Source organism: Engraulis encrasicolus, chromosome 5 (assembly GCF_034702125.1).
Source record: "Engraulis encrasicolus isolate BLACKSEA-1 chromosome 5, IST_EnEncr_1.0, whole genome shotgun sequence".
In the NCBI taxonomy this organism is placed as follows: Eukaryota; Metazoa; Chordata; class Actinopteri; order Clupeiformes; family Engraulidae; genus Engraulis; species Engraulis encrasicolus.
Genome location: NC_085861.1, coordinates 49205533 through 49216812, shown reverse-complemented (window position 1 = coordinate 49216812; position 11280 = coordinate 49205533). Strand labels below are relative to the sequence as shown.

The 11280-nt window shown below is 43.5% G+C and overlaps 1 protein-coding gene across 1 annotated transcript; it reads left to right on the top strand.

Moving 5' to 3' along the window:
* The first annotated feature begins 1091 nt into the window (after window positions 1–1091).
* On the top strand, window positions 1092–10519 carry LOC134449827 (G-protein coupled receptor family C group 6 member A-like). The gene is made up of 8 exons (XM_063199934.1): window positions 1092–1297; window positions 2347–2665; window positions 2778–3539; window positions 3745–3960; window positions 6835–6958; window positions 7254–7558; window positions 8317–8964; window positions 10475–10519. The coding sequence occupies exons 1-8, from the start codon at window positions 1092–1094 to the stop codon at window positions 10517–10519; spliced, it is 2625 nt and encodes an 874-aa protein (XP_063056004.1).
* Window positions 10520–11280: the final 761 nt, after the last annotated feature.

Below are 11280 nucleotides of genomic sequence, written 5' to 3'. Positions count from 1 at the left end.
AGTTTGTAACACACACACACACACACACACACACACACACACACACACACACACACACACACACACACACACACACACACACACACACACACACACACACACACACACACACTGTGTGAGCACTGGACTGCTACGCCAGCGACCGCGGTTCGAGTCCGGGTCATTTGCCGACCCCTTCCCGTCTCTCTCTCCCCAACTTGCTTCCCGTCTCTCTGCACAGTCCTATCACGAAAAATATGACAGAGAAAAAATAACATTTACAATGTTTTTTTTGTCTAGGTTTCAACTCCTTCATTGATCTCATTACAAACCAGATAGAAAAAGAGGAATGTCAAACTGGCTGAAACACCTATGAGGGCAGCGAATAGACACATACTCACAGCAGGGTGGAGCCAAGTCAGTACAGCCCCTGTGGTTTCAGCTTCTATACATGTTTTGTTTTTGTTTATACACGCGGTGTTGTGAGGAGGGGCCAGACACTGGCAGCCAACCATGCGAGCAAATTTTTTGACCAACAGCGGTTTCCAACAATCAGAGGTTGAGTTGTGAGCAGCCACGGTCGTGTAGCCAGGGGGAAACAAAAATTGAGACGCCATGTATTCAAATGACTAAATGACCACTGCACCTGGCTGACAGACAGAATGGAGATGGGAGGTAATTGGGAGTAGTCAGGGAAAGGGAGGTTTAGTGAGAAATGCAGACAGATTTAAGGTTGAGTAGGAGCCAGGGGACTGGCTGATAGAATGACAAAAAATTGTATTACACCGGCACTGCACGCAGCTGAATGATACTGAAAGCAAAAGCATGAACTTGGGATGAGGACGAGCAGTGGTGTAGTCTACTTTTTTATGGTGGGTATACTGCACATTTGAGCATTTGTTGAAGTGGGTATACTGTATATATTTGTGCTATTCAAAACAATGGATAAATCAATTTTAAGTGGGTATACTGAAATCCCTGAAATTTAGAAGTGGGTACACTCCGTATACCCGTGTTCTACGTAGACTACACCACTGAGGACGAGGCAGACACGCCAAAAACACAACAAACACAAAAAAGGGCAAATAGGACACTGTTCAGCTGAGAGAGCCATGCTGTGGTACCTCTGTGTACTCTTCCTCATGGGTGTGACTGGGACTGTGGGGATGCAGCAGACCTCAGCATCCTTCCCCCCTGGAGCCAGCGCCCCTGGAGACATCATCATCGGAGGCCTGTTCCCCCTCCACCGTGGAGCCCGACTCGAGGACACCGCATTTTGGCCAAACCAAAGCAGTCCCCAGCAATTGATCTGCGTAGGGTGAGTACCCAAGTGACACCTGCAGTCACAGATCAACGGCTTGCTCTGTCACATTCCTATTTTGTATGGTTTTGGCACAATAAAAAATATTGGAAAAATATCAAGCAAAGTTTGATCTAAAATCTAGCCACAGAGCAGGGGCTGCTCCATTTGCATGGAAGACTATCTGAAATAAATTTTAAAATATTTTTTTTAGTGACTGTTACTTGATTAAATTTGTGATTTTATTGGAATTCTTTTACTGTTCTTTTGATGACACGCAACAATATTTACAAATGTATTTTGTTTTCAATTTTATTGAAAGTAAATTTCAATTCACCTTTGAATGATTGTTGATTGATTGTTTAGAATACACTCCTAACCAACAGAAACATACATCATATACAGGTAGTAGTTGCATGTGTAGTAGATACCATAGGCATCAAAGGCACATTAAGAGGAAATGCTTGTTTTTGGTGTATGATTCATCAGTGAAAATTTCAAACTTGGAACTTTGAAACAATCTCTTCTTCTAACAAAATGCCTTTTAAATGATGTATCTACAAGCATCCACCCTTGTCCTCAACTCATCTGCATTAAGCTTGCTTTGTCCTTGTTCTCTGTGTTTCCCCCAAAACATTGTATTGTATGTTCATTCCCCCAAACATGTGGTTCATTATGTCCTCGTTCGTAGCTCACTTTAAATAAAAGCATTTACTAAATGCAATGCAACGTAACAAGTTCTAATGTACATACACTGTAGTTATCATTTGAGATCGGTCACTATTTAACTTCTTCCATTATCTTGCTTTGCATAAAAAAAACATTTACTGAAAGTGTGGGTGTGTAAACACCAAACAAATTGGATTGGCTCATCTGAGATCGGTCACTATTTAACTTCTTCCATTATCTTGCTTTGCATAAAAAAAACATTTACTGAAAGTGTGGGTGTGTAAACACCAAACAAATTGGATTGGCTGATTGGGATCCAAACATACATGCTTGAGGCCAACTTCATCGTTATAGACTTCATCTCCTACTCCTCAACTTCATTATTCCCTCTCTTCCAGATTAAATGTGGATGACGTTACCCAAGCACTAGCCATGATCCAGGCAGTGGAGGAAGCCAACCGCTCCCAACCGCTCAGCCGACTGGGCATCAGGCTGGGTTACCACATCCACGACTCCTGCTCGGACGTTAGCACGGCCCTACGGGCCACTATTGACTTCACACAGGGCTTCGGCTTCCTTGGCGGAGGGGACGACAGCCAGGTCAGCAGCAACATCAGCTCAGAGCTCGTCCAGCCTGTGATGGCCGTGGTGGGGGCAGGCTACACAGAGCTCTCCGTCCCTGTGGCCCAACTGCTCACCCTGGAGATGACTCCTCAGGTACTGCTTGGGGGTGGTAATGTACAGTGTTGGGCAAGTTACTAAAAAACTGTAGTGCATTACTGATTACATGTTACTGTCTTTTCTTCATCTTGCCCAATTTTTGTTACAGATCAGCTACTCATCCACTGCTGAAATACTCAGTGACAAAGAAAGCTTTCCCACTTTCCTGAGGACTGTACCTAATGACGATTACCAGGTAGAGGCCATGGTGAAGTTATTAAGGAACAACAATTGGACTTGGGTAGGCCTAATTGGCACAAGAGGACAGTATGGTCGCTCAGTATTGGGCAAATTTATCTACACAGCAATGAGAAGTGGCATCTGCTTGGCCTTTAGTAAGGTCCTGCCTCACTCTGTGACTCACCCTAGAGTTAATCGCTCCATCAGCTATGTTGTTCATAAAATTCGCAAGAACACACGGGCAAAGGTGATTGTTTCCTTCGCCAAGCCAGAACACATGCGGAGGATTTTCGAAGAGTTAGTACGTGACCCGGCTGAAGACAGGGTGTGGATCGCTAGCGATGCCTGGTCAGATGCAGGTAAGCACATGGATCACCTTAACTTCACCTCCCTCGGAAAGGTCATTGGCTTCTTCTTTAAAAGTGGCAACATCTCATCCTTCCGGCAGTACCTCAAGCAACTGAATACCAGCAGGGAAATGAACTCCAGCAATGACAACAGTATTCCATTTATGCGGGAGTACTACCAGTCAGTTGATCCTGTCAGTGTCACATCAGTGCTATTGAACCACATACATCCAGGCAAAGTTTTCAGCATCCAAATGGCCATTGCTGCCATATCACAGGCTGTAGCAGAACTCTGCTCAAAAGGACACGACTGTAAGACTCCTGGAGCAGTTAAGCCATGGCAGGTACAACGCCTGCCTTCTACTAACCAACTTGTGCATACATTAACAGTTTGAGTAAAATAACATAATCTTACATATACTGCAAAGCCCATGACAACTCAATTTGTCAACAAATAGGCCTACAAGGAACGTTAGACATTCTGTTACAATCGGCTCCTACTAATGTCCTATACATTGCTGTAACATCACCGTATTCTGCCATTCTCAGCTTCTGCATGTCCTGCAGAATATTACATTTGAGAAGGAAGGCAGGAAGTACAGATTTGATGAAAATGGGAACATAAACCTGGGTTACGACATCTCCATCTGGTCTACCACTGGAGGAACTATAAGATCCCTCAACGTGGTGGCAGAGTATCATCCTCACAACAACACAATTAGACCCACAAGCCCTGAGACAGAGTTGCAGCTCAGTGTTTTCAAGGTAACTTTCTCAAATGATTAGTATTAAGTGGTCTTACCCCACTTTCTGTCCTTGGCAAGTCCTGTTTATCCTCCTATATACTGTATGTGTGTGTGTGTGCTATACCTGTCAACCATCCCTAATTTCCCGGGAAACTCCCTAATTTTGCCTCATTTCCCGCTTTCTTCTCGGCTTCACATTTTCCCCGGAAATATCCTGATTTTCCACATTATCAAAAAACACAGTCAGTCCAGTACAGGCCTAATTATCCCCACGGCCCTGTCAGTTAGCCTGACGAGCCACACCCCCTCTTGAAGAGAGACTGAAAGGGTCTTGCTTATCAACCTACCTGTCAGTAGATTTTATGCTAGATGCCACCAAGAATTGAAATTCCTTGAAAGTAGGCTACTAGAGCTGTCACCGTCGAGCTCCGTAGGCGTGTGCCCACTCTTTGCCTCAGTTTATACAACACGGTAAACAGCCTCGGAACAGCAAATGATGCAATTAACCTGATGCAATCACAACCTGCACCAGCACAAAGTTTTTGCAAGAGCCCCAGGCAACTTAAGCGACAAAACAACATGGAGAAATTGATATTTCATTAAGCGGGCTTGCAGAGCAAGGCCCGATTATAGTAATCTCTAAGTCCTGTTTCTTTTTTATTTATCGTTCTTGTGCAGGGGTAGCAAAAATAGAAAATGGATCTCCTCCTAGGCCTTTCGAGATAGAGACACCGTTCAAACACTAAAACGACCGGCTCGGCTTTGAGATCGCGTATACTTATAGGCTTCTCCGTGTCTCTTGTCGTTTTCCCGTTTTTGGCGATTTTGTGAAAGCTTGGGTCCCCATTGAAAACAATGGTGGAACCTTCATGAACCAAGGTTCCGCCACTCTAGAGATTAGAGTGTAGGAGGCTTTTTCAGTCATAAAACATCAACACTTTCACCTAGAAGTTTAGTTGACGCGTTGTTAGCGAGCTCTATGGGATGTCTCCAAATTGTCAAAGTTTCATCTCCCAACTCCCAATACTTTTTAAATGGCAGGTTTGTAAAAAAAACAGGCCTGGGTCTATGGAGGTTCCCAGTCTTTCCAAAAGTGCATTTTTCAAGAGATCAGCGCATGTCCCACACGGAGGTCCATTTGTGCCTGAACCATTTAACCTATAAACTTCATTCAAAGACTGTTAGAGAGATCACATGCATGACTCCGATCTGTGAAAAGGACACGTGCCAACTCCTTTTTTACAACGATCTTGTAAAGACAAAATACTGGGTCTGATTCTGTCCCCTGTTTACAGCACAATACTAACTGTCATTCAGTCAATCAGAACAGGTGCAGTCAATGAAGGGTTCCATTTCAACTGTCACTGTCTCAAGATTCTATTCTTAATGAGCAGGTGCGAGCAACCATTCTAGAAGTCTATTGTTCAGCTCTTCAATGCAATGTGATATAGTCTTGCTGGACTGTGCATGACAGCTAGCTGCTTGGCTTAATGGGAATGCATGCTGCTGGATTAGAGATATGGAGGTTGAGGGTTTGAACCCCACCTGAAGCCATGTTGATTTTCAAAATTATATCATATGCAGTGTTCCTTGGCCAACTTAAAATGCCATGTATGTCATTTAGTATGAATGGCAAATGTGCTGAATTACAGATATGGAGGTTGGGGGTTCGAACCCCAGTCGAAGCCATGTTGATTTTCAAAATTATATCATATGCAGCGTTCCTTGGCCAACTTAAAATGCCATGTATGTCATTCAGCATCAATGGCAAATGTGTTGAATTACAGATATGGAGGTTGGGGGTTCAAACCCCAGTCCAAACCATGTTGATTTTCAAAATGATATCATATGCATTGTTCCTTAGCCAAATTCAAATATTATGTATTGTATGTCATTTAATGTCAATGGCAAAGGGGCTGGATTACAGATATGGAGGTTATGAGTTCGAATCCCGCTCAAAGCCATGTTGATTTTCAAAATTATATCATATGCAGTGTTCCTTAGCCAACTTAAAATACCATGTATGTCATTTAGTATATCCCCAAAACACAGAGCTACAACACTTTCAAGATGGCTGAATCCAAGATGGCTGAATTGTTTGGCCCATAACTTCTGACTGGGTGGATGGATTTTTTCCAACATTTCTTTTAGCTTTGTTTTCTCAATAGTACTTTGTTTCATCTCTGCCCCAAAAGGCAAGCCCGCTTCCAGCATTTTCTGTGAGAATGCAATCTAGTTCAATTTTGTTTTTCACATTATATGCTCATTTAAAACATGCGCTGGGGGATTTTAGACACTACCTATCTTCGCACGCGGACTGTTGTGAAAAGCAGGGTAGAACGCACCGTCTTTATCGTCCCACTGACTGTCAGGATTTGGCCTATAGAAAATGTCCCTAATTTTGGCTTAAAATATGGCAATTTTTCCCGAATTTTGGTAGCTCAAGGTTGACAGGTATAGTGTGTGCTAATATGTACATTAGCCTATGTACCATGTATATACAGTAACATGTATATACATGTACGCTAACTAAGCTAACATGGTAATTATGCTAATACCAATTATGTTATTACCAACACTTCTTTCATTTAACAATGTCATTTTGACTTCACTGACGTAGGTTAGCATGCGTGTATGTTCGATTTTTTCTGATCAAGGACATGCATTATAAAAATCATCTATATGCATGCATGGTATTTTCTTTTGTGCCATTAAATGTTGAGTAATGAGATGCCCATGCAGGGATTGAAATGGTCTTGTGATTTTAAATTAATTCACGGCATATTGACATATATCGTAAAATGACTTCTCACAAACTGGGTGCAAAAATAAAAATAGCACAGACTGAATTGTGTGACGGGCATGGCACCTGTGTATTCTTTCCATTCGGTAGAGTGTTGTATCCAAGTGCTCCAATACCTGTCAGCCAGGAGAGGTAAAGAAGACCATGCGGTTCCGACACACTTGCTGCTACAAGTGCATTGCATGCCCTGAGAACCACTACTCCAATGAAACAGGTAAGCTGTATTCCACTTTCTTCCTCCCTTTAACTTTTCCCATACTGAACAATGTATGGTGCAAAAGGCCTCCTTGGGAGTACTAAATTGCATTATTTATACAGGAAAGATAGACTAGTCCTAAAAGTCTCTCTCAACTTGAATCATCAGACTTCTTATCTGAAGTCTACTTGCCATGAACATCTGTCCAAGAGCTACACAATCTATACTTCAATCATATTGCAGATTATGCAACACACAGAAAGTCGCTCCCCCTTTTTCAGTTATACATGTTGTCAAATCTTTTGGTTGTCAGATATGGATGAGTGCCTTACTTGCAACGCAACGAAAGAGTGGGCGCCGGCCAGAAGCACAAGCTGCCAGTTGAAGAGCCATGTACTGTTGGACTGGAACGATGGCTTTGCCATTGTCCTGCTAACACTGGCAGCACTGGGTCTAGCCATGACGATAGCTGTTGCTGCGTTGTTCCTGTGGCAACGGAACACACCGGTGGTGCGGGCGACAGGGGGTCCATTGAGCCAGGTCATCCTCTTCTCTCTGATTGGCAGCTTCATAAGTGTGGTGTTCTTTGTGGGCCAGCCCAGCGACATCAAGTGCAAGGTACTTTCACCCTGTGGATGAATTGTGTGTACATGCAAACATACCATATGAATGTAGGTATTGTGTTTTTTTTAACAAATGTTGGATCAACAAATCTGTGCTGAGGTCTGTGTGTATACTCTGCATTTACAACCAATATCTTATATGAGTAGCCTACTGTAACTACTGTTTTGTAACTTGTGTATGATGTGGTAATGATGACTTCCGGCAGTCTTTGCGGGGCACCTAAATGCCTAATCGGAGTAGACGTGCGTACTTCGCGCCATTCGCACCATTAATGACGTAATTTAAGAGGTGATCTATGAAACTGCAATAACAAGTAGTTTAATTCTGGCATTTCACTATTCACATTACTTTGCAACCAGCCATGGTACAAATAAGACAAATTACACAGTTTTCCCGCATAATTCCAACATGGAGAACTGATTGGACCTTTGACCTGGTAATACAGTATCTCCTATCCACTGTGGTTTTTGGCAAAAATGAGCTGTGTATGTTCTGCAATATCGTGAAGATTATTTTGAGGGCTGTTAATCTAAGATCCAAATAGCTAGGTGTCAGCCCATTCTCACAGCAAATCAACAGAATTTCTGTCACAATTGCCCCCACATCCATGAACCTTAATGATTTTTGTCATGTGACATGAAGTCTAATGTAATTCAGAGAGATGATTTATTATCAGCATGGCAAAATCTATATAGTTTAATTATCACAGCATGTCTTATGACAAGCGTCCTTATTTATGATCTCTCTGGCAGGTTCGCCAGGTGCTGTTTGGCCTGAGCTTCACCCTGTGTGTATCGTGCATCCTGGTGAAGTCTCTGAAGATCCTGCTGGCTTTCCAATTCAACCCATCTGTGCAGCAGGCCCTGCGACGTCTCTACAAGCCCTACATCATCATCGGGGTCTGCATGGGGCTTCAGGTGGTGGTCTGCATCCTCTGGTTGGTGCTGCGCAGTCCAAAGGCGAGATATAGCCCAGGGCCAACCACCATACTGGTCCAGTGTGATGAAGGCTCGTACGCTGCATTCGGCACAATGCTGGCCTTCATTGCTTTTCTGGCGCTTGTCTGTTTCGGTTTCGCCTTCAAGGTTCGGAAACTTCCGGAGAGCTACAACGAAGCCAGGTGCATCACCTTTGGCATGCTCATCTACCTCATGTCATGGGCGATCTTCATTCCTGTGTACGTGACCACCTCTGGAAAGTACCTCCCCGCTGTGGAGATGGTGGTTATTCTCTTGTCTAATGGCAGTATCTTCATCTGCCAATTCCTATGCAAGTGCTACATCATCCTCTTCAAAAAGGAACACAACACGAAAAAGGCCTTCCAAAAAAACATCTATGAGTACTCTCAGCAGTTGTGTTCAGTGGAAGGAAACTCACGGGGCGACTTTGAGGAGAGTGCAGTTAGTCAAGTTTTTACCATAAGCCATGCCTCCCTTGACCTTCCAATCAGTGTACGGACTGCCAACTTGGGAAACACAGAATGTGTGAAGGTAGAAAGCCCCATTCTAGTCTACAAGTCTACAAGAGCACAGATCATTACCACTGGGAATTTAGAGAGCTCCATCTCAGAGTCCACTCCGGAGCAAATCGATACCGCAAACGAGAGAAGCATAATTTCAGAGTCCCTACAAGAGCAAATTCTCACCACTACTGACTCGGCACGCCCACTATCAGAGTCTGCAGAAGAAGAGATCCTCATTGCTTCGTACTTAGGAATCCCAATTTCAGCGTCTACAGAGGAGCTTATTCCAGAGCCAGAATGTCTAACCAGGACAATCAGTATATAGATTTATCCATGCAATTGCCACGCCCACTAACCCTGCCCATTTCAACGTTCTTCGTGCTACCACAGGATGCGGTTCAATTGTTCCTGGGGACCCACCATTTTCACGCCACTTCGTGCAAATGGACGGGGTTTGGGTTGTGTGTTGTCTTGAGTGCACCAGTCATTTCAACTATACTTATTACCTCCGACAAGGAGTTTATGTTTTCGGTCGCGTTGGTTTCTGTCTGTCTGTTTGTTTGTCAGCAGGATGGCTCAAAAAGTTATGAAGGGATTTGGTACAAACTTTGTGGAGTCGTTGGAAATGACAAAAGGAACAAGTGATGACATTTTGGTGGTGATCCGGAGGTGACGTATCAGTAGCATCTGTATGTAACAAGGGGTGGCCCTCCCTTTTTCAAACGGTGCGAGTAAAACCAGTTTTTAGTGGAAGTTGAGGAGGTCTTTGACTTCTGTTATGCAACTTTCCTATTACACAAAAATTCTCAGTTCTCGGTTTAACTGTTGAGGTCAAGTAAAGGTCTTTGACTTCTGGAAGTTGCTTAACAGAAGTCAAAGACCATTACGTGATCTCAACAGTCACACTGAGAACTGAGGATTTTGGTATGTTATTTTTACTGGTCAAATAGTAAGCACAAAATAGTAAGCTACTCTGCTGTGAAGTTTATCACACCGATCAATAATCTGGACAAATAATAATTATATAGTATTGGTAATGAAAATTTGCCCATTGTTGACCCTTCCAGCCCAACCAACGAATTCCAGTGTAGTAATGAGCTTTGGGAACACAGACACACTCAGGCAAATGGCACTACATGCTACGGATGGACCCCATGTCCGTAAAATACCTAATATCAGGGGTGTAGTGGGCGCGGTACGCGGGGGTCTTCTGCCCATGTTTGAATACAAAAAGGAATGATCACACAGCAGTATTGCAGGTGATTGACCAAACAGATGAAAACGGAGAAGCAATGTCGGTAGATTAAGGACAGTTGAGGGGTTTGACATAAGTTACCTAATTATTGGATGACGTTAAAAATCGCGTACCCCCACTTTAAAAATCCCCATTACACCACTGCCTAATATAATGTGATATGTGCAACTGTACATGGTCTTATTTTCACCAGCAACAAGGCACCTTGAATTTCCTTGCTGAAGAGTTTCCAAAGTAGCTGAGAGGTGGAATTACATTCTCACAATATTGTATGGCCAGGGTTGGAGTGGAACACAATAAACTAGACAATGATGTAAAATAAAATGTCATAAAAACAAGTTGCCCCGTGATCACTGAATTCTCAGAAGAAACACTGTTCGATTGGCATGCAGGGTGATTTTATTCAGGTTTGCTTGAATCTGTGTACAAGCCAAAATAATCTCCACTAAATACACACATGGTCAAAAGCAGTTTTTTGAAGTGTGTAGACTGTACTGTAAACTGGTTTTATAGCCCGATTGGTTTCCTCACATCAGGCAGAGCAGGTGTCATTATCAGTCACCAGGGCTGGACTGGGGGGGAAATAGGGTCTGGGCATTTTTGGCTTAAAGGGGCCCCTCATAATTAGCGGCACAGAACTGACTCACCGGTGGGCCCTGCACCCTCGTGGGCCCTATTTTCAGAGATGTTAAAAAAATGCCAGTCCAAAAATGCCAAAAAGATGGCCAGTCCAGCCCTGTCAGTCACCCATGCATTTGCCATCAGCCTGATGAAGACTTTATCGCCCACCTCCAGCCGCAGAGAGGTTCCAGTGGAAGGATTCACCCACTTCTGTTGCTGCTGAGAATAAGCGCATGCATGAGGTGCTCTTTATTCCTATACAGACAGGCTCCTGTAGGTGTCGCAAAACACCCTTCACCAAATACAAATACAGCAAGTAGGTCTCTCTGATTGGAGCTGTGAAGATCCCTGTGACACAAAGGGTACGGGATTGTGAAA